Source organism: Enhydra lutris, unplaced genomic scaffold, assembly GCF_002288905.1.
Source record: "Enhydra lutris kenyoni isolate GAN:26980312 unplaced genomic scaffold, ASM228890v2 scaffoldscaffold86, whole genome shotgun sequence".
In the NCBI taxonomy this organism is placed as follows: Eukaryota; Metazoa; Chordata; class Mammalia; order Carnivora; family Mustelidae; genus Enhydra; species Enhydra lutris.
The window spans coordinates 195,589-219,783 of record NW_019154170.1 but is presented as its reverse complement, the minus strand read 5'-3'; the positions used below and the strand labels follow the sequence as shown (position 1 = coordinate 219,783).

The 24,195-nt window shown below is 44.1% G+C and overlaps 2 protein-coding genes across 5 annotated transcripts in view; one reads left to right on the top strand and one right to left on the bottom strand.

The window, feature by feature from the left end:
• The window catches only part of LOC111161798 (insulin receptor), a 124,989-nt gene extending 121,728 nt beyond the window's left edge, over positions 1-3,261 (top strand). For all 4 annotated transcript variants that reach the window (XM_022525766.1, XM_022525764.1, XM_022525763.1 and 1 more), the window contains one exon: positions 2,001-3,261. In XM_022525766.1, coding sequence (XP_022381474.1) covers positions 2,001-2,355 — 355 coding nt within the window. In that variant the 3' untranslated portion in view covers positions 2,356-3,261. The remainder of the gene's footprint in view (positions 1-2,000) is intronic.
• Positions 3,262-15,024: 11,763 nt separating this feature from the next.
• Positions 15,025-22,684, bottom strand: LOC111161804 (zinc finger protein 558-like). Its single transcript, XM_022525774.1, is given in 8 exon segments — positions 15,025-15,395; positions 15,398-15,775; positions 15,778-15,826; positions 16,477-16,559; positions 17,194-17,289; positions 21,320-21,446; positions 22,025-22,113; positions 22,639-22,684. Coding segments are annotated over 8 exon segments (1,224 nt in total). The 5' UTR covers positions 22,670-22,684.
• Positions 22,685-24,195: the final 1,511 nt, after the last annotated feature.

The following is a 24,195-nucleotide window of genomic DNA, read 5'->3' as shown; positions in this document are numbered from 1 at the left end:
TCCCTCTGCCACTCCCCCTGCTCATGCTCTCTCTCTTGCTCGCTCATGTTCTCTCACAAATAAATAAATAAAATCTTTAAAAGAAACTAAGATAAATTAAAAAACTAAATGATAGTAGCAATTGAAATTTGAGATGATGCCTATAAAAATATTTGATAACTCAGTAGATAAGCCTATGTTAAAATATTAAGTATATAATGTGTGTGTGTGTGTGTGTGTGTGTGTGTATTACATTTCCAGATGTCTTCAGATAGAAAAGGCAAGAGGGTAGATCTGAAGGAGAGTTGTGTGCAGACTGTATTTTCCCTGTGTTTTGGGGTGTTTCCTCTCTACTATGAGATGGTTTACATATGAAGTCCTTTATCAGTGTTTCTTAAGAAAAAAGTTTGCCCTCCTGGAAAATCTAGGGGGAAAGGCCATTCTGAGGTTTCATCCCCCAAAGAATAAGACTGTTAATTTAGAAAACCCAGTTGGAAGGGACCTTATGTGAAAAAGAGTACAAAGCAGAGTTATTTTGAAACTCTGAGCAAAGAATTTCTGAATGTAGCTTCATGGGAGTCCTTTCCTGGTCCTTAGTAGCTGGCTGCATAGTTCCAGGACCAGGGAAATTAGGTAGGCCCTAGGGCAGAGGTCCACACACTTTCTAGAAAGTACTGTAAATATTTGGAGCTTTGTGGGCCCTGTGGCTCCCTGTTGCAGCTACTCAACTCTGTTGCGTAGACAGAAGGCAGCTGTGAATGGTGCGTAAATGAGGAGGTGTGTCTGTGTGCCAGTAGAACTTGATTTTATTTTTTAATGTAATTTTATTTTTTCAGTGTTCCAAGATTCATTGTTTATGCACCACACCCAGTGCTTCATGCAATACGTGCCCTCCTTAATACCAAACACCAGGGTCACCCACCTCCCCACCTCCTCCCCTCCAAAACCCTGTTTGTTTCTCAGAGTCCACAGTCTCTCATGGTTCATCTCCCACTCCGATTTCCCCCAACTCACTTCTCCTCTCCATCTTCCTATGTCCTCAGTGTTATCCTTATGGTCCACAAATAAGTGAAACCATATGATAATTGACTCTCTCTGCTTGACTTATTTCACTCAGCATAATCTCCTCCAGTCCCGTCCATGTTGCTACAAAAGCTGGGGATTCATCCTTTCTGATGGAGGCATAATACTCCATAGTGTATATGGACCACATCTTCCTTATCCATTCGTCCGTTGAAGGGCATCTTGGTTCTTTCCACAGTTTGGAGACTGTGGCCATTGCTGCTATGAACACTGGGGTACAGATGGCCCTTCTTTCACTATAAGATAACTGGGAATAAACCTAACCATAGAGGTAAAGGATCTGTACTCGAGGAACTGCAGAACACTCAGTAGAACTTTGTTTACAGAGGCACTGCAGAGGACCAGATCAGGTCATTTGGGGGAGGGGAAGAGGTAAAATAGAAACCCCGGGCCCTCAGCACCTGCACTGTGCGCGCTTGGCTAAGTCGGGTTGTACGCCCCTGCTAGCACCCTGGACAGCGCCGGCACCAAGCCTGCAGGATGGCTGCTCAGAGCTGGGCCCTCTAGGTTCAGTCCCCTCAGCTGCCCCATGAGGCAAGCATCTCAACCTTGAAGGCTCTTTGACCCTAGAAAGATTGCTCCTTGGCACAGGGAAGCCTTTCAGGAAGCCCCGGTAGGAATTCAACTTTATGAAATGCACCAAATGGGAGAAAGAAAAAACCAGGAATGTAGAAAATGATCAACCTTAGCCAAACAGGTGGGTGCATCGAGAGGTGCGCTTCTTGATCTGGCCTGGGAGTGAGGCAGCCCCTTCGGCTCTCTTTCCCAAACCGTTCTCTTCTAAGCACCGGTAGAAATCTCGTTTCTGTCTTGGCCATGGCCTGCACTGATGTTGGCGCTTGTCGTCGTGGGTGTGGGCCACAGGGGAGGGGGCTGGGGTGGAGACTGCTCAGCCAGATGCCGCCGGATGCGTTCCTGACTGTCCCTCTGTCCCGCAGCACCGACCTGATGCGTATGTGCTGGCAATTCAATCCCAAGATGCGGCCCACCTTCCTGGAGATCGTCGACCTGCTCAAGGATGACCTGCACCCCAGCTTTCCGGAAGTTTCCTTCTTCCACAGCGAGGAGAACAAGGCACCTGAGAGCGAGGAGCTGGAGATGGAGTTTGAGGACATGGAGAGTGTCCCCCTGGATCGGGCCTCCCACTCTCAGAGGGAGGAGGCCGGGGGCCGGGATGGAGGGTCCTCCCTGGGCCTAAAGCGGAACTACGAGGAGCACATCCCCTATACCCACATGAATGGGGGCAAGAAAAACGGACGGATTCTGACTCTGCCCAGGTCGAATCCTTCTTAACAGCGCCTGTTTTGGGGGAGGGGTTCCCATCTTCACTTTCCTCGGGTCTGAAGGTCTCCAGAAAACTCAGGATTCTCCTATGAATCTGCCAGTGTCCGACGGAGCTCAGAGATCATAACTATCCATTGCTGTTCATCTGTGACTTAAAAACGTGTTTGATTGCCAATTTGACGAGCTGTCAGAGAATTGAACTGTGACCCTAGAGAAGGGGTTTCCTTGGCTGCTGTCCTTTGTAGGCAACTGTGGTTTTAAGCCAGGATGTTACTATTTTTTTCTAGTACATGAGAGCAAGCACCTGTTTTTACAAATCTTCTTCTTTTTTTTTTTCTCCTGGCGTCTGAGCTACAGTATAAAACATGAAACTTGTTTTTGGAACAAAAGTTTGAAAGAAAGGAAAAAAAAAAACAACCCTGTTCCAGTAGAATTTCAGGCTTTCCAGAGTAGGCTTCAGGAAGGTGTTTTTTCCTCATCCAGGCTGAAGGATTTTTTTTTTCTTCTTCTTCACAAAGTCAGTTCCTCAAATTGACCAATAGCTGCTGCTTTTGTACTTCTGATAAGGATCTGCAGTCCCGGCGTGTGTCCGTGCGCGTGTGTGTATATGTCCAGGCTAGATATGGCTGGCGTGTGTGTGTGCACGTGTGTGCCCGTGCGTGCATGCAAAGCGTTCGTGCCCCGTTGACACTTTGGGGGTCGGCTCATGAAGGTTCTGTCTTCTCGAGCTCCTGATCCTCCCATCTCCTTCCTTCCTTATTTACTGGGAGACTGTACCCTCCACAGATTCTTCTGCCCCAAGCCTAGTCTCAGGAGTCTTTTCTCCCTTAACTTTGGTGAAAAATGTTTTCCAGAAGCCAAGGGAGTCATTTGGAGTGATAGTGGATCTTTTCAAGACCAAACAAAGCTAGGACAGAAAAAAGAAAAAAAGAAGAAAAAAAGAACTGAGTTGATTAAGGATTTTGAGAATATATTTGTAACATATTTAATTTTTTAAAACTCTCCAACGTCAGCCTCATAAGTTATTAACTGTTTCCCGGGGTCGGGGGGAGGGTTTGTGGGTTGGTCTGCCTGTGTGCAGAGAGGGAGTGAGGCACCAGTGGCTGATTTGTTTGGTCTTAAAGGCATCCACTTTTCTGGGAATAAAGCCACATTAGCTGCTGACCCTTTTGGACATGATGAGGCCACGCTGAGGGTGTGGGAGATTGGGTTTGGTTTCTGCTTGGGAAAGCTGATAGCCACCTGGAGCTGAGTCCTGCCTTCAGACACACTTGTGGCTCTTGGATCTCTTGGTTCCTTGTGTGTACCTCGCATGCTTCCTCAACTGGGTGTGCACATACCACAGCAGAACTAAACCCCAAAGTGTGACAGCCCAGGTGGACTTTGAGAACACTAAGCAGTATGAAGCGAGATGCACCTGTCGGTCCCCTCCACCCTCAGGGCATCCACCTGTCCTCAGAGTTGACCTCCCAGAAGCTGCTCTGTGCCCAGTGACCTCAGCTGGGCCAGGTGTGGGGCCTGAGCAGAACTCTCAGGTGCTTATGACGTTGCAGTCCCCAAGAGAGTAGAGTCTGGAAGAGAAACTGCTAAGGACCTTCACGCCACCAAGAACTTCTGGATGGGCGTGAATCCAGTTTCTTCCCTTTGGGGAAAGAATCACAGCTGCTCAAATAAAGAACACGGTGAACCCATTACTTTGGTTCATCAAAATCATCACCCACGTGTTATCCCTGAGAGCATTTTCTCATGAGTTTTTGACTGCTTCCTTCTCCTCTTCTCTTAATAGTTGCGGGCTTCAGAATAGGTTAGAGACAATGGCAACCTCTGAACCTTCTCAATTCTTGATTAACAACACAGGTAGACAAATCCCAATTGCCTATTACTATCTTATTTATATGATTTGAGAAATTATAGCACATGAAATACTTCTGGGGAGCCTCAATGATTGGGTACAAGGAACAAGAGTACAGAAATTATTTTCACCAAATTTATTTTGTACATATAAGAGGGTCTACGTAAATTAAGAACACATAGATCTAGGTATTTTGTTCTTTTCATAGTAAATTTGTAGTGGCCGTATACCACACTAGCAACAATTTTCACATTTTTCTAATTCAGAAAGGTTTTCTTATATTAGGGGAAAATTATTTATTTTAATATATAAAATCACTGTAAAAATCACTTTCATAAAAAATGGAGTGCATGTAAATTTTTATCAAAAATAAACAGGTGAATGTGGGGTAATGATTTTTTTTTTTTTCCAGCACAGTCTACCTCAGTGTATCATTAGGATGTGGTTCAATAATGGACATCTTTGAGACTTCAGAATTCTGCCTGGATCCAATCTGAATCAGGGAAAATCTGTATCAGCTGATTCCAAATGCCAGGGACCAGTAAGAATTTTGAGGGAGGGAGTTGGGATAAAGTGTGGCTTTCGTGTGAGCATAGATCCTTTTTCTGGCTGATAATCTTCTCTGAATTCAATCCCTCCTCCACTTTGTTTTGGTCCTCCATCCATCGACACCATGCTCCCAAACACGAACTAGATTTCAGGCCATTGTGATATATCTGATTTGTGGGGTACCAAGTTCTGAGCTACCTGCCTTTGGCTAAGAGAGGATATTCCATCTCCTGCTGGGGCAAAGAGAGGCTTTAGAGCAAAGCCACCACACCCACTGTCCCGCTGCATCCCCGTGAATTGAGCACCGAGGTGCCCTGGGTCTCCGTGGCTTGTTCCTACTCCTTTAATGGGAGTGGAACAAATTGCACTTGTGGGGACCTCACATGCAAACACCTGATGTAGCATTTCTATTTTCTAAGTGGAGAGGGGGAATGTTGAGAAATTCCAATCCAGAACCCACCAGCATGCTGAGTGTATTTTTTTTTTTTTTTTTTTTTTAAGCAACAAAACTCTGGACCCCTGTGTTTGGTTGACCTCTGGCTGATACTGTTTGAACTTAACGGGGCTTTGAAAAAACCCATTTGTAAGTCTGGGAAGGGCCAGCAGGGCTGTACTTGCCAAACCTCACTGCCCTTATACTTTCAGATGCTGCCCACCCCCCATGGTCTCACCCTTTTGTGCTTACCCTGGAGAGATACAGTAGAGTGATGGGCCCACCTGCACAAATGGGATTTCACCTATTTCCTTTAGTTGCCTCTGCTACTGCAGTGAGAAGAGCAAGCAGCCATTGGGTCACAAGCCTTTTTCATCACATAATGTTGGCTCTAACAACTTTGGTCCTAGGAAGTCATGGTTGCCCTGGGAGGGGCTTTATAGTGATGGTCTATACTGGGGGGCTTGCAGTGATTGGCTATTAAAAAAAAAAAAAAGCAACAAAGCCAGCTTAGGTTGACACTTTTTGCTGTTTGCTTTTAAAGATGTCTCATTATTATTAAAACCTTTTTCGTTAATGTGGCCTAATCCACATAGTAGTTTCTTCTTCCAAGAGGAGAAAAGCAAGCACATTACTTTCTCCCAGGACCAGTGATGTCAAACACACTTCTGGAAATGTTTGTATTCTGGGAGCTATCCTTGGTGCTTTCCTGTTATTTCAAGCTAGTTGGGAGAAATGCTGCTGGTTCTCTTGGAGAGATATTGAGCACAATGGAGAAAGTGTGGGAACTGATGCAAGGGTCTGCACATACAATCCTGTGATCATTGGAGACTGCTGCCAGTCAATGGACAATTCTTCCACTATCTCCCACCAGAGCGGACAATCTGCCATAATGTGCTTGTTGGGTTGGGAGGTGTTCATTTGTAGCTGTGAAAATAGTGGTCAGTGGGCAGCATTGCCATCAGAGAATGGCCCATGCTAGCCATCTGGGTAGGTGATGGATGTGCTGTAGTCCCAGGGACAATCATTCTTCTACTTCGTGGTGGGTGAAAATTTGGTGTTAAATGTCTTTTGGATACCACTTGGTGAGTCCTTGACACCTCAGGCTCTTCAGAAGTTATGGTTTTGTTGGGGGGTAGGGAACAGGGAAATGCTGATTGTATATAAATGGTGCACATAGAATGGTGTCCATTTAGAAGGCCTTCCAGAATGTTCTTTAGAATTTTGATTTACACCGAAGGTGAAGCTGAGATGGAAAGAACAAATGCTAATTTGTGCATTTGCTTGAAAGAATGTGATGGACTTTCAGGGGCTACAATTAAAGGTGAATGTTTCCTTAGGGGTCCCCCCAGAAGCAGAGGGAAACATTGACTTTTTGAGCTCATGGTCACCTCATACCAGTCAGGGTCCAGAAACAACCTTCAGCCAAATTCTTATTTGGATGTGGGCCCCAAAAGTCCTTACTAGAAACCAGATTGTGAATCTGAGGCTCTTGGTCTCCTTTGGAAAGAAGGAACAACTTCCAAGATGAGTGTGCGTCTATGCACACATTCGGGAATGGCTTGTTTAGTCTTTCTACTTTGTGTGCCTGGGGGCGGTCTTGGCCCCGCATGTCAGCAGCAGACACTTCCATCTGTTGTCAGCTACACAGGATCAAATGTGCCTCGGCATATGTGAAAAACAACTCAGAAACACAAAACCCACCAAGAGCTCAATTATTTTTTCAATGTTTTCCTACAAGAGCCAAGTAGTGCCGTGTACAGAATATGCCTTTTTTTTTTTTGAATATTGAAATTGCTCTGCATGTAAAATATGGGATAATTACCTGTTTATATGAAAATTCTGAATAAATTATCCAAGAATAGTCTTGGGGTTTTTTTTTGTGTGTGTGTGGTGTTCAAGCAAGGACCTGTGACCTGTGTGGGATTGTGGCTATAGGGTGGGCTGTGTTAAGGGAAATCTGGAAGTTGTGTGGATCTGTTTTAAGAAGGAACAAACCTATGGGTTCTTCAATGAAGCAGGAGGTTAAATATTGTTATAAACAGGGCTGATGATCTGCTGGTACATACCTGTACAGTTGAGCTGGTGGTTTATATATTAAATTATCCCATACCAGTTGGTAAGTAACTGCTACCCCAAAGACCCCCAGACCGCCCCATGATGCAAGCACTAAGGGCTTCGCTCCAGGAGTATGAGGGGATCTCCAGGATCTTGTTCCATTTCACCATGCTGAAGACTTACATATTGAATACTTTTAGTGTCGTCTCGGCAGCATGGACCTGCCCCCAGCGTGGATGGTCAGCGGGGGACCACAGATTGGAAGAGGATTTTGAACAGCTTTGCATGAGCTATACACAGAGTGTGGTGGGTAAGGAGATAGACTCCCTCCCTTTAGCTCCCTGTGTGACTTTGAATGAGTTACACTACTTCAAATGTTAGTTGTTGCTGTGTAACAAACATTCTCAAAACTTTGTGGCTTAAAACAGCAAACATGTATATCTCATGGTTCTGTGTGTTGGCTCAGTGGATCTTCTGGTCACAGTCTCACTCTATTCATCCATCTATCCATCTGTCCATTTTTCTGTCTATCGGTCTGCCCGTGTTTGCCCACGGAACCATCCATCAAGCCAACCTTTTGCCTCTCCTCCCTCCTTCCCTCCCTCCTTCCCTTCCTTCCCTTCCTTCCCTAACTTACTTCCTTCTTTCCATCCATCTATTCATTCAACCATCCCATTTGTATACCCATCTGCATATCCATCCATTTATCCATCCACCTGTTTGTCCATTCAGCCATCTGTCTGTTCATCTGTTCACCCATCTGCCCATCTATCCAAGACTCTGGGCCTTTGCTGAGAAGCTGGCAAGGCTGAGGAAGCAGGGTCATTGTCTGGGCTTTATAGGCCACAATCTTGCAACCAGAGGAGGAGCTCTGGCTGGGCCCTGGGTTGGAATGGGGATGTGAGTGGTTGAAGTGCTCAGGGTTGGGATCCAGGAAGTACAAGCTCTGGCCCTGACTCTGCCCCAAGTGTGTGCTGCATGACCATAGATGAGAGAGTTGTTACCAGCATAGTGCATAAGTGAGAGGAAGCACATGAAAGCTTTGGTATCTCCAAAGTACTCCACAAAATTGGGAAGTGATGCTCTTAACAGGGCTGACCTGATTAGCAGGTGGTCTAGACTATGTATGATGAGGTTCATGTTTTCTAGCTCTTGGTCTCTAACCTCCTTGGATGCTGCTGACCCATCTCCTAGGGCATGGTTTCTACCCCATGAGGCTGACTGTGCTGCCTGAGATTGTGCCCTCTAGGTGACTCACCCAGTCTTACACCTCAAGCCCCTCTAGAAACCCGTGTTGTAATCAGAGCCACGAGTTGCCACTGCAGTAGATGCTGTAGTAGATCTAGTGGGTAGATCTATCAGCGTGGTAGATGTAGTGAGCGCTGTGGTGGATTCACTGTAGTTGACACTAGTGCACCATCCAGAATACCTCTCAGAACCCAGGTGCTCGCTCTTCCAGATGTCAGGGGCTGTCATCTGCTGGGGGCTCACAACTTAGTCCCTCTGCCAGCACTCTCCTAGGCTTAAGGGAGCTGCTTTGCCCACAGTTATGCTCCCTTCCTTAGGGCAGCCATATCCGATGACTGGTTTTTGTAGGAGTATGAATCTCTGACCCCTGTGCCTGTTAAGGGTTTGTGTCTCCCCAAATCTCCAAAAAATATATGTTCAAATCCTAACCTCCAGTGCCTCAGACTGTGGCTTTTCTTGGAAATAGGTTGACTGTAGATGGAATTAGTGAGGATGAAATCATGCTGGAGTAGGGTGGGCCCCTGATCTGAAATGACCGGTGTCCTTATAAAAAGGGAAAGTTGGACACAGGCACACAGGGAGAATGCCATGTGAAGACACAGGCAGAAACTGGGACAACACACCTAAAAGCCAAGGAATGCTAAAGATCTCCAGGGAACACCAGAACCTAGAAGAGAAGCAAGGAACAGATTCTCCCTCACAACTTCAAGAGGACCCAACCCTGCTGACACCTTCATCTTAGACTTCCAGTCCCCAGAACTGTGGGAGAATACATTTCTGTTGTTTAAGTCCACCCTCAGGCTGTGGACCTTCAGTACAGCAGCCCTAATACACTAGTGCAGCGTGGGACGACTCTGAAGAACAACTCAGAAGTTGGAGTGCTCCCTGTGGGATCAGGTAAGGTTCTGGCTGCCGCTGCACTGCAGTGTAATTTTTCTGTCTGCTCAGACCCACTTCTGTCCCTTACAGATGCTGATCCCAAGTTACCCCTGGTAAGACTCCCCCATGCAAACCAACTAAACCCTTTCTCTCTATTCGTTGCTGTAAACAAACACTCCAATAGTTAGTGACTTCAAACAACAAACAGCTGTAATTTCTCACGATTCCATAAGCCAGGCCAGCACTTAACTTAAATCCAGGCTTCTGTGTCTAACCTCTTGGGGCAGGCAACGGCTTGGCTGGACTGAGTGATTCCAGATGGTTTCACTCATCTGTCTGATGACGGCAGGATAAAAGAGCTCTGAGTTTTTTTTCCTTACGGAACCCCATCTACCACACCAGAGATGTTAGAACCTCAGGGAGTCTCTCACTGGAAGCTTTAGCAAATGCGTCAAAGAGGATAGTGAACCCTCAAAGGTCACACAGCATTTGTTTCACTGTGCTCTGGTTGATGGACATAGAGGTTCATCTGGCATTCCAGCATCAAGGAGAAACAAAGAGCTGAGGTTTCTTTTCTTTTCTAAAGATTTTATTTATTTGAGAGAGAGAGCAAGCGAGCAGGAGAGAGAGTGAGTGGGAGGGAGAGGGAAGGAGAATCTGAGGTAGACTCTGGGCTAAGTGAGCAGCTGGATGCGAGGTTTCATCTCAAGATTGTGAGACTATGATCTGAGCTGAAACCAAGAGTCGGACACAACCAAATGAGCCACCCAGGTGGCCCCCTCCCCCCGTGAGGTTTCTGAACAGTCTCTCCATGGTTGCCCTGAGAAATCCAGAATGCTGAACCATAACCCATACAGGAAGGAGAAGGCAAAGCTCCCGTGGTGAAGGGTATTCTAGAGGTACCGACTGGTTCACAACAAGACTTCCAAAGTTAGAGATTTGTGAATTGGCTGATTGTTCACCGGGCAGTCTGAGACAGCTTATTAAACCTCCCTAAGCCTCAGTTTCCTCAACTATAGAAAAAGATAATCACAGAACCTCTACTAGAGGGTCATTCTGAGATGAAATTGGGTAAGACTGGAAAGGCATTAAGCACTGAGCCTGGCACATGGTATAAGCTCAGCACAGCTAAGTAGCCTTATTAGTATTTTATTATTATAAATACACATTTTCAAGCCTCAGAGAATGAGTCCCATGGTGTGTGGAGTCATTTCATGAACTTCACGTGGTCCAGACGACCCTGTGTTTCATAGATGTGGCACCTGGGCTTCTGGGAGTTGAAGGAACATCGCTGATCTTCCTTTCTGTCCTGTCATGTTGGGGAAAATAGCTGTGGTAGATACAATTTAGGGTGACCCCCCCCATCAATAAGTCCCACTTCCTGGTGTCCACCACTTTGTATAATCCCCTCTCCCTGAGTATGGGGATGGAATGTGACTTGTTTCTTTTTCTTTCTATTTTTAAAAAAGATTTTATTTATTTATTTGACAGAGAGAGAGAGAGAAAGAGAGAGAGAGAGAGAGAGAGCAAGCACAAGTAGGGGGAGTGGCAGGCAGAGGAAGAAGCAGGCTCCCCAGGAGCAAGGAGCCTGATGCAGGACTCGATCCCAGGACCCTGGGATCATGACCCAATCTGAAGTCAGACGCTTCACTGACTGAGCCACCCAGGCATCCCTGTGACTTGTTTCTAACTCATCGAACATGGAGAAGGTGATGGAATGTCACTCCCATCATTATGGAGTACTATACAAGAGTTCACACTAGCAGGTTGGAGAGAGATTTTACTGGTGATGTTGAAGAAGCAGACAATCCTATTGTGAGCTGCCTATGAAAGGGGCCACATGAAGGGAACTGTGGCTGCCCCTAGGACAGAGGGTTAGCCTCCAGCCAACAGCCAGTATAAAGCTGGTGTCGTGAGTCCTACAACCACAAGGAAATGAACTTTGTAGTTCACCAACAACGTGAATGAGCGCGGAAGCATAGTCTTCTCCATTCGTGCCTCCACATGAGAATGTGGCTTGGAAGCCACCTTGGTTGCAGTCTTGAGAGACTCTGAGACCTCAATGTTGTGCAGACTCCTGACCCATAGAAATTGTGAGATAATAAACGAATGTGTGGTTTTAAGTCGTTAAATTTGTTACACAGCAAAAGAAAACTAATAAAGTAGCACAGTCACCTGATTTATGGTATTGTGTAGATGAAGAGTCATTTCATGTGGGGCACATAGACTGTCTCTGCCAAGTGTTAGATAATACCAATCACTGACATTGACATCATCATGATTCTCCTGGTAGGCATCCTCCTTTGCCAGTCTTTTTTTTTTTTTAATAGATCCTAGCTTTTCTTTTCTTTTTATATATATATATTTTTTATTTATTTGAAAGAGATCACAAGTAGGCAGAGAGCAGGCAGAGAGAGAGGAGGAAGCAGACTCCCCGCTGAGCAGAGAGCTCGATGCGGGGCTCGATCCCAGGACCCTGAGATCATGACCTGAGCTGAAAGCAGAGGCTTTAACCCACTGAGCCACCCAGGCGCCCCTTCTTTTCTTTTTAAAACTGAGATATTATTGACATGTAACATTATATTAGTTTCAGGTGTATAATATAATGATTTGATTTTTGTATATGTTGCAAAATGATCACCACAAGGAATGTAGTTGACATCCATCACGATACATAGTGACATTTTTTGTCATGAGAATTTTTAAAAATTTACTTTCTTAGCAACTTTCAAATACACAATACAGTTTTATTAACTATAGTCACCATGCCGTACATGACCTCCCCATGACTTACTTATTTTATAACTGGAAGGTTGTACCTTTTGACCCCCTTCACCTCCTGCCTCTGACAACCATTAGTTTGTTCTATGAACTGAGTTTTGTTTTTGTTTTTAGATTCCACATATAAATGAAATCATAGGGTATTTGTCTTTCCCTGTCTGACTTACTTTGCTTAGCATAATGCCTTCAAGGTCCATCTATGTTGTGGCCAATGGAAATATTTTGCTCTTTTTTATGGCTGAATATTATTCTGTTTATATCTATGCCATGTTTTCGTTATCCATTCACCCATCAGTGGACCTGGGTTGTTTCGATATCTTGGCTACTCTGAATAATGTTGCAGTGAACACAGGGGTGCAAGTGCCATTCTTGCTCCTTCTATTGTCCCCTTGCCCCCCCCCCCCCTAGTGACCCACAGGTGCAGGATGCCACATGCACAAACCCCAGATGCCCTTCCCCTGGGCTGTCCCAGCACATATCCCTTAAAGATTCAGAAAAAAAGCCCTGGATAAACTTGGAAGACTCCAACGCCAATACATATATAGTGTTTCCTATATCTCAGGCAGTCCCCAAGTGCTTTATATATATGAACTAACTGAACTAACTGAACTAACTGAATCCTCAGTACAAGTTTACAAAGTAGGCACTCTCATTGTTCCCATTTTATAAATGAAAAAACAGGCACAAAATGTCTGTTACTTGCCTGAGGTAGCCAGGTGATTAAGTGGTAGGGTCTGGACTTGAACTCAAATAGTCTTTCTCCAAAGTCCATACTCTTCGTCACTATGCAAGAAAAAACTGCCTCCCTACCAGGCATGGTTGTGGCACAGGATCTACAGTGATGAATCAAAGTCCTTGGTTTCGTGGTGTTCACAACATAGTGGGGGTTGGGATGGGGAATAAATATTAGTGAAATAAAGAAGCATATATAGAGTCAGTCAGATGGTGATAAGTGCTGTTGAAATGAAAAACTCCCAATAAATGTAATAAATGTGGGAACTGGAGACTTGCTCACATATTTGGAGTGGGAATGAAGTTTTTCAGTTCAGGCAACATTTTGGCAGAAACCTAAGTGAACTGAGAGAGTGAACTATATAGCTATGTTGGGAATATCAGTCCAGGCAGTATGGAGACCTGATATTGAACAGTGCTGGGCTGGTGGGGCTAGAGCAAAACCAGTGCGACTATGACTTAGGAAGTAAACAGGAGTTGTGGAAGGTGAGGTCTGTTCTGCAGTGGATCTGGATTGTCTGGGGCCTTGCAGAAAATGGTAAAGACCTTTTATTATGTTTTCAGTACACTGGTATATCACTATACCATAACAATTGCAGGGAGGGTATAGGGAAACAAAAAAGGGACAGTGCATATTCAGTGACTGGAAGAAGAACAAGGAAGGAGAGGACAGAGGAGGGAGTGATTATTGAAGTTTGGGGGCATGGTGGGATGAGGGGAGAAGGCTGCACTATAGGGGCTGAGAAGTGGACAAGGGTAGCATCTAGAACCCAGTTCTCCTGCAAGGATATGCTTTGCCATGGACTCACTCTCCTCTATCCCCCCTGATCTCCTACCTGGGCTCTCCTCCGACAAACACAAACCGAAGTCTGAGGTATATGAGCCCACTGATACAGTCCATTAACCTCTTAAAGCAAGGAGCAGGGAAGAGGAGAGTAGAGTGGAGAGTGCCAATTGCTTTCATTTCATATGACTTATATATAGGGAATTCTGTAAAGTGTGATTTCTTATGTATGTCTTAAAATTTGTATGTCTGTAAAATTTCTGTAAATTGTGATTTCTTAATGTATGTCTTAAAGGATGAGTGTCATTGGAAGAGTTTCCATTTTGGTGACATTCATGGGGTTTTCCCTTCATGTGAATTTCATGTGATTCACAAGATACCACAAAAGGCTTTCCTTTAGCCAATGCATTCCTCCCGTTTCTCCCCAGTTGGTAATTTTTTTTAAAGATTTTTATTTTATTTGAGAGAGACACAGTGGTAGAGGGAACACAAGCTGGGGGAGTGGGAGAGGGAGAAGCAGGCTTCCTGCTGAGCAGGGAGCCTGATTCAGGCCTCGATCTCAGGACTCTGGGATCATGACCTGAGCTGAAAGCAGTTGCTTAATGACTGAGCCACCCCAGTGCCTGGTAATTTTTTCTTTTTTCTGTGAGAGTTTGAGGTAAAAGTCTTATCACATAAGCTGTACTTACAGGGTTTCTCTCCACAGTGAGTTAACTTTTGGGCTACTGAATGCTATTGCATATTGATGACAGCTTTTCTTCACTGAGTCATGATTAGTCTCCAAAATCATTCCCAGTGGTTTCTCTCCTTGTATCCATACCTTGTGTAGTTCCCTCCCACACTGAATCAGAATCAGTCTGGGTGACCAACACAGTATAGATGAAGAGAGAATATATCCTTCTGTGACTAAGCCATAAAAGACATGGCTCCTGCATTGGTTCTTTTGGGTCACATTATTTGGGGGAGAACTTGCTGCCATATTATAAAGACACTCATTATTGCAGAAAGGCCTACATGGCAAGGAACCACAGGTCCCATGCCAACAACTGGCACTAGTTTGTCAGGAATGTGAATAATCAATCTTCAAAGTGGACCCTTCAGTACTAAAGACTTCAGGTGCCTGCAGTTCTAGTTGACATATTGGTTGCAACCTTGTGAGGGAACCAGAACCAGAATTATGTAGCTAATCCATTTCTGAACTCCTGACCTACATAAATTGTGAGATAATAAATGTTTGTTGCTTTAAAGCACTAAGTCTTGGGGCTAACTTGTTAGGCAAAGATAATTTCTACATCCAGCATGAGTTCCCAAGATGTTGGAGGATGAGATCAATGAATGCTTTCCCAGTCACTGCTTTCTTATCTACCTATTATGAATTCTCTTGTGCACAGAAAGGTAAGAGTTACTACTGAAAGATTTCCCACAGTGATTACATTCATAGGGTTTTTCTCCAGTGTGAGTTCTCATGTGTTTCTTAACAGATGAGAGATTATTAAATGCTTTCCCACAATCACTACACTCATAGGGTTTCTCTCCCTTATGTATTTTCTTGTGCACAGTAAGAGAGAAACTACTGCTGAAGGATTTTGCACACTGATCACACTCATAGGGTTTTTCTCCAGTATGAGTTCTCACACGCTGGGTCAGATGTGAGCTCTTCCTAAAGGCTTTCCCACAGTCATGGCACTCATACAGTTTCTCTCCTGTATGAATTCTGTTGTGTATAGTAAGGGGGACCTTGTGCTGAAGGCCTTGCCACACTGATTACATTCATAATGATTCTCCTCAGTATGAACTCTCTTGTGCCTTTTGAGGATACATCTAGTACAGAAGACATGAAAACACTGATTACATTCATAGGGTTTTTCTCCAGTGTGAATTCTCACGTGCAGTCTAAGGGAAGAGGGATTACTGAAGGCTTTCCCACAGTCAGTGCATTTGTAGGGTTTCTCCCCATTATGTATTCTCTTATGAAAAGTCAGGCAAGAACTACTGTTGAAGGATTTGCCACAGTGATTATGGTCATAGGGTTTTTCTCTGATAAAACCCCTCTGATAGGGTTTTTCTCTGGTTTTTCTCTTGTGCTGAGTGAAGTTAGATTTTGTGCTGAAGATTTAGAGCACTGAGTACATTCATTAAGTTTCACTCCAAGATGATTTCTTTCCTGTTGATTGAGAGATGAATGATAACTATAATTTATAGTATTTTTAATATATTTTTAAAAATATTTTATTTATTGATTTGACAGAGAGATCACAGGCAGAGAGGCAGGCAGAGAGAGGAAGGGAAGCAGGCTCCCAGCTGAGTGGAGAGCCCGATGCGGGTCTTGATCCCAGGACCCTGGGATCATGACCTGAGCCGAAGGCAGAGGCTTAACCCACTGAGCTACCCAGGAGCCCTATAGTATTTTTAATATTCAATGCTATCATAGGAATTCTCTCTCCCAGGAATTCTGTTATGTATATCATTATAATTTGGCATTTTTGCTACTTTAAGTGTTTGTATAGGCTTTATGCTAGTTTGAGTGGATAGAAGTTAAAAAAATGGTTGTGGTGCCACAAGTCCTTATTATAGTCAGAGAACATTTTTCTGACAGGCTTAACACAAGCTTATGTTTGAAACCTTCAAAATCTGAGTCATGTTTATAGAAACAATTATGGAGATGCTCAGGGAAGAAATAATTGTGAAATAATTTTCTCCAAATTCACAATAGTTTCATGGTATCTCTTCAGAGGCCACTTTCTCTTGGGAGAATGACTCTGTGGTTTTTCTAATTTATGGCATTTTCTTACTGTGGAAAATTAGGGATCTTACCATTTTTATGCTTTCATATTGTTCTTTTCTAAAAGCATACTGCTTGGAAGTTAACCCTTTGGCTTTAAGTAGAGTCTCCAAATCTGAAACAAATTGAAAATAAGTTTAAATTTGTGGGGAAAATGAAAGACAAAAAGTATGTATTAGTGAAGGCAGACCTTAAAGGATTAGCATTTTTCAGGAGGTTTGCAGTGAAAGGGACACAGGTTTCACAATTTTGGTATTTTTTAAAAAGATTTTATTTATTTATTTCAGAGACAAAGATGGCAACAGAGATAGTGAGAGAGGGCACAGAGCCTGACCTGAAGGCAGACACCAAGCCGACTGGGTCACCCAGGTGCCCCAATTTTAGCTATTTTTTAAAAAAGACTCTAGGAAGATTGAGATTGGGGCTGATATAAGAAGGATTTGTCAGGAATGTAAAGTGGGAAGTAGCTGGACATGGAGCTTATGTGAAACATATTTAAGAAGGAAAATAGACATATCTTTTCTCTTCCTCTAAGGCTGAAGTAAAATTTGAAGTGATGCACAGAGAATTTAAGAGGAAGCAAAGAAGGTACACAAAGAGGTTTATCTTAAATGCTTTTGATCTTGTCAAGAAAAAAAGGAAATTTTACAAAACTCCCTGACTGACATTTCCTAATGTAACACTCCAAACTCCCAAGCCACATGCCAGAGATGTTCCTCACAAGGACTCACAATCTACCCGGGGCTCACCTGGACAGTTGCCTGGGAGAATTGTGATTTCCTCTGTAGTCACTTTATCTTCTTGCTCCAATTCAGACACCAGGCCAGGTTTATCATCTTCATTTCCTATCCATAAAGAGAAGACATAGTATGTAGGGGGACCCTACAGGGGAAAATGAGCCTCATCATGAATCTGAAGCCCCTACTTCTGAAGATAAGCAGGTGTGGTTTTATGAACAATGGAATAATTATCCATAAATTCTAATAAATATAGTAGTTCTCTTTCATAGTGAAAAAAAAAAAAAAGTAAGTTACCTCAGTCGATATGATACCCAGGGTGTTTGGGGGAATAACTAGTACCAGAAGCTAAAGCCCAAGCTCAAATACAGATTTAAAAGCTCCAAAACTGTTATGCACAGAGAATATAAAGTAAGGGCCAGCACTAGATCTTCAGTCCATAGGGAAGGCATTAGACTGTAAGCTCCATGATGGTAGGGACCACATCTATCTTATTCACCACTGTATTGCCAATTCCTAACACAGGCCTAGGAACACAAAGGTGCCCAAGAAAGACCTCTGAGAAGTGATGTCAGCAAAAATGATGAAGTAGGGAACTCTGAAAGTTTAACTTCCACCAAAAAAAAAAAAAAAAAAAAAAGGAAAAAAAAGCAAATAGGTAAAAACTGTTAGAATTAACTTCACTAAAACTCTGGAAAGTGATGAAGAGCTTACAGCAGCAAGGAAAATGCTTAATCAAGAAAACCAGCTGAATCTGTAAGAGAGCTTTTTAGCTGACCCTCACCCCATCCTGCGTCCCACCTCACCAAGTACACTGAAGACAGTTTGTGCTCTTAGTACTGGTGGAAGTAGGACAAATCTTATTTTCAAAGAAGTGTGGTTGTGTGTTTTTACCTTCCTGGTGACTCCCAAAAGGATTGGCTCAAAGAGCTTGCCTTTATTTTAACTCCAAACTCTCCTGGAGTTGAAGGGGCTATGTGGGTGGAGGGCTGGAACATGTACTGAATACATTTAAATGTATTAGCTACTGCTGCCTGGGGCAAGGGAAAATCACTGAAGCAGACATAAGACTAGCCCAAAAATCTCAGAGGAAAAGTAGCGAGCAAGATACTTTGGGGGAAAGGGGCTTTGAAAAGCTCCCACGTAGTCCTAAGTATAGAACATGTACATACCGAGGGTTGGGCGTATGCTCAGAAAACATCTGAAAAGGCACTAAGCCTTCACCTTTGACAGCCTATCAGGTTCTATGCAAACAGGAAGTGAAGACTAAGGCAGAGTTACAAACTGTTTGAGTCGTGAAGGCATGCTCCTACATATACAGAGACCATCTGCAGAGACTGGGAGTTCCAGGCATTTAAGGAAATCTCTGATAAATCACTAGCTGACTGTTAACCCAACAAAACAGAAATTGCAGTGGCCACACATGATAAATACAGACGTTACAAAATCAGTTCAAAAAATGTCACCGGGGCGCCTGGGTGGCTCAGTGGGTTAAAGCCTCTGCCTTCGGCTCAGGTCATGATCCCAGGGTCCTGGGATCGAGTCCCACATCGGGCTCTCTGCTCAGGAGCCTGCTTCCTCCTCTCTCTCTCTCTGTCTGCCTCTCTGCCTACTTGTGATCTCTGTCTGTCAAATAAAAAAAAAATCTTTAAAAAAAAAATGTCACCAAACAAGACCCAACTAGAACGAGCAACAACAATAAAACTTGGGGATGGGGGAATCTCTGACTTACAGAACTGCCATAACATTCCAAATGTTTGGGAGTTTTCAACAAATTATGAGGCATGCAAAGAAACAAAGAAGCATGACCATTACAGGAAAAGAAAACTAAAAGACACTGTCCCTGGGACGCCTGTGTGACTCAGTGGGTTAGAGCCTCTGCCTTTGGCTCAGGGTCCTGGGATTGAGCCCCGCATTGGGCTCTCTGCTCTGTGGGGAGCCTGCTTCCCCATCTCTCTCCCTGCCTCTCTGCCTGCCTCTCTGCCTACTTGTGATCCCTCTCTCTGTCAAATAAATAAACAAAAACTTTAAAAAAAAGACACTATCCCTGAGACTTACTAGACCAAGATTTCAACTATTTTAAGCATGCTCAAAGAGCTAAAGGAAACCATGAAAATGGATTCTCAACAAATAGTGAAAGACATTATAAAATAGAACCAAACAGAAATTTTGGAGTATAAAGTACAATAAATTAAAATGAAACATTCACTAGAGAAGTTTATCAGCAAACTTGATCTGGTGAAAGAAAGAATCACTGAACTTGAAGATAGGTCAACTGAGATTGTCCAATTTGAAGAATATAGAGAAAAAAGAAAAAGAAAAAAAATAACAGAGCATAAGAAACCTGTGGGACACCTTCAAACAATGAACATGTGCATAATGGAGTTCTTGAAAGAGAGGAGACAGAGAAAGGGGCAGAAACAATATTTTTATTTTTTAATTTTTTTATTATTTATTTATTTTTTTAAAAAAATTATTTATTTGACAGAGAGAGATCACAAGTAGGCAGAGAGGCAGGCAGAGAGAGAGGAGGAAGCAGGCTCCCTGCTGAGCAGAGAGCCCGATGTGGGGCTCGATCCCAGGACCCTGAGATCATGACCTGAGCCGAAGGCAGAGGCTTTAACTCACTGAGCCACCCAGGCACCCCTAGGAACAATATTTTTAAAAGGCAAATGGCCAAAAAATTCCCCAAATTGAAGAGAGTCATGGATCTACACAATCAAGAAACTTAATGAACACTGAAGAGGATAAAATTAAGGAGACCAGGGGCTCCTGGGTGGCTCAGTGGATTAAAGCCTCTGCCTTCAGCTCAGGTCATGATCCCAGGGTCCTGGGATCGAGCCCCACATCGGACTCTCTGCTCAGTGGTGGGCCTGCTTCCCCCCTCTCACTCTGCCTGCCTCTCTGCCTGCTTGTGATCTCTTTCTGTCAAATAAATAAATAAAATCTTTAAAAAAAATTAAGGAGACCAAATTGAGACATGTTATAATCAAACTGTTGAAAGCTAAAGACAGAGTATCCTGAAAGCAGCAAGAGAATTTTTGGTTCATCATATACATGGGATCACCACCAATCAGATTAACAGCTGATTTCTTATGAGAAATTGCAGAGGCCATAAAACAGTGGGAGGACACATTCAGAGTGCTGAAAGAAAAAAAAAAACCTCTGTCATCCATTAATTCTATATGCAGCAAAACTATCCTTCAAGAAAGTGAAAAGACAACCCATAGAATGGGAGAAAATATTTGCATATCATGTATTTGCTAAGGGTCCAGCATCCAGAATATATAAAGAACACTTATGACTCAACAATAAAAAGGCAAAAGGCAAACAACCCCAGCGCCCCCCCAAAACGGGCAAAGGACTCGAATACACACTTTTCTGAAGAAGATATACAAATGGGCTTACAGGCACATGAAAAGAGGACCCTTCTCCTTATTTTTTAGGGAAACACAAATAACTATGTGTTCTCACATTGCTGGTGGGAATGTAAATGGTGCACGGAGAAAAGGTTGGAGGTTCCTCAAAAAATGAAACACCGAATGACCACAAGACCCAGGAATTCCATTTCTAGGTATATGTACAAGAGAACTGAAAACAAAATGTTCAGGCAAAAATATACATGAATACTCATAGCACAGCATTCTTCACAGTAGCCAAAACATGGAAATGACTCAAATGTTCATCAATGTTGAGTAGGTACACAAAAAATGGTGTATACACACAGTAGAATAACATTCAGCCACAAAAGGAATAAAGTTCTGATACATGCTACAGCATGGCTGAACCTTGAAAACATTATGCAAAAGAAGCCACATACAAAAGGATATCTCTTGTACGATTCCATTCATATGCCATGTCCAGAACTGGTGAAAACATAGAGACAGAGAGTAGATCCGTGGTAGCTACTGACTGGAGTAGGTGGGAAAGGGAGTGGCTACTTAATGATTATAGGGTTTATTTTTGGTGCAATAAATGTTCTGGAATGAGACATGGTTGTACAACACCATGGCATTACTAAAAATCACTGAATTGAGCATTAAAAATGTTTTCTGTTCTGTGAATGTTACATGAATTAAAAACAAAAAGACTTATTACCTGAGTCATCCAATAAATGCAGGGCTGAGGCGGGGCTTACCCAGGGATGCCAGGTTCCTGCAGTTCTCCCGCATCACGTCTCTGTACAGTGTTCTCTGAGAGGGGTCCAGCAGTGCCCACTCTTCCTGCGTGAACTCCACAGCCACATCCTCGAAGGTCACCAAGTCCTGAGCCATCACAAGCATTATGTCTTAGCCAAGGACTATCCCCACCAAGTTGACAGGAGGAGGACAGGAGTAGAAACAGGGAACCCCAAGCATAAGATATACGGGAAGAGTCCTGAGCTGTGCTCTCCACTGCTTCTGGGCTCAGCCTGCAGTGCTCCTCTCCTGTCTACTGACACCCACTGCCAAGGTGAAATGTACTTCTAAGTGAGTCCCTTATTCCAGGGAGACTGTGAAATCCTGCAGTCTTATCTCCCTCAGTCTCGGGGTTGAGCATAGGCCAGGGACATGGCAGATGCCAGAGATACTTTCCAGTAGCCATCAACAGTGGCTTGAATATAGGACCCAGTCATGTCTTTTCTTTAAAACTAATAATAATGTTATGTATAAAGTGACTCTGGAAGAAGTTATGAAAATATAGAAAATGTTGATAAACACTGACAACATTTTATCTGTCACCAGATACCCAGAGATCCTGGAATGCCTGAGGACATGGTTTGGTTGTGGGGCTCCAGGCCCTGAAAGGTAAGTCCAACTCGGTGAAAAGAATAATGACTTGGAAAAAGGGGTATCTGACTCACTGGTAACCAGCTTGTCAGGAAGCCATGCACTGACCCTTCCTCCTCTGTGCATCCTTTTTGAGGAGAGGCTGAGAACAGGGAAGGCTGAGCTGGAGAAAAAGAAATGAGTTCGAGGAGGTCGGGATGGCTCTGTATTCTAGCACTCACCAGTGTGGGGGCTTCCCCACTTACCCGTAACTGACCATACCCCAACACACACACACACACACACACACACACACACATGCACGCGCGTGCACACACAACTTTCACAGGAGGCCAGAGCAGAGTTCTGTCTCACCAAGGCCAAGACTCTTACTGCACTGGAGGAAAAGGCGATGGTTCCCATTTCCCATTTCTTGTAGAGGAAACTGAAGTTCAAGGGGCAGCACTATTGTTTTATCAAGTTTACAGAAAGAATTTGAGGCATAATTCAAAGGCTCTCCCATATTCACCACACAGGTGACACCTCCACAGTCGCCCAAACCACCAACACCCCAAATCCCAAGAACCACATGGGGTCCCTGTGACCCCCGGGTGTCCGCTCGACACTCACCTCACAGCTCAGCCCCTCCTCTCCCGCTCTGTGGTGCAGAGGCCTTTAATGCTTTGACTCTGAGGACCCCCGAACTTACCACAAGTGGGGGACAGAACCATGGCCGCCATCCTGTGACTCAGACAGAGAACCCAACGCTCCTCCTCTCGTCCCCACCGCGCACGCAGGCCAGGTTCTGGGAGAAACGGGGAAACAGGAGCCTTCACAGCCTCTCTCCCTCCCCAGGCTACTGAGGACGGACCTGTCGCAGCCTGCCCACCATGTCCTCCTTCGAAACGCACGTGGGGTCTCTAGTCCTGGGTCTTTACTTTGCTCAGAAGGGGATGAACGCAGGGCATGTGAAGGCAGAACTTGTCCTCTTCTGTCCTAACCAGTATGACCAGCACGGGCCTGCGCTGCCCCCATGGAATCCTCAGGCTCACAGAGTCTCAGGGCACGTTCTTCCCATCCAAGTGCTTGTCACACACACAGTCCCAGCTACGACCCTTTCCTGGACACGCTGGCACCTGCCTCCCATCAGTCTTTCCCCCGCCAGTCCCACCACGGTCAGATGACGTCAGGGGGCATGCGGATGACCCTCACTGTGTTAGGAGTGTGCCCCCATCCACGTTGGCCACGCCTTCCATCGGCACCACCCTAGACCCTGTCTTCACCTGACCCCGTTCTACCATCTAGAACAGCAGCTCAGAAATGTCTCTCTGAACCCAGCCTCCCAGACTGCACCCTTGTTCACTCCATGTCTCTCTACCACACAAAGGACTCGGTCCAGCCGCTCTCCTGCTTCCTCAGGCACTTCCTGTTTCATGTTCACAACATCTGGCCATTTCCTAAACTTATTACTAATGACAGTTTATCAGCAGCTAATATAACTCTAAATTTAAGCTAATCTTATTTGAATTAGAGTGTTCTATTAACCATTTTTCATGCTGCTTAGAAAAGTAACCCTCACAAAAAGATCGCTTTTGTATCATGGTGACATCTATGTGGTCCAGTGATATTTCAGGAGAACGCCCACACTTTTTTAATTCTTACAAGAGGGGGAAATATTACTGGCTTTTCACCATTTAGGATGGCAAAAATTAACAAGGCAAGAATCAACAAATTTTGCAGAGAATGTGGAGAAAGGGGAACCCTCTTACACTGTTAGGCTTTTCAATATTTCTACCTTATGTGCCTTTTGTCATTATAAAAAAATAATAATTGTTGGATTGCTATTCAATTACTCAGTATTAGGTTTTGTTGTTGCTGTCTTTATTATAAATCCATATTCCTCATATTGAGCCATTTTAACCAATATGTTGCCTTCCAGTAAATATACATAATGGGAGATGCAGTGTTTTTAGTAGTGAAATACATCTATAAGAAGGGGAGTTTTCCTCCCGTTTTTCACCCAGTCTCTTTCCCTGAGCACAGGCAAAGTGTTTTTACCCTTTGACTCATTTCCTTGTGTCTCACTTGCTACTCAACCTGGGACATTCTGGTTTCAATCACTACTAATCCAAGGACACCACCCTTGGTAGAATCACTGGAGATCTTATTCATAACAACCAATGCAGACTGCAACTACAATGATACTATTTCTTATCTGTCGATCAAGAAAAACCCTTTATTGGAAAGCCTGCCTGGAAAGGCACTC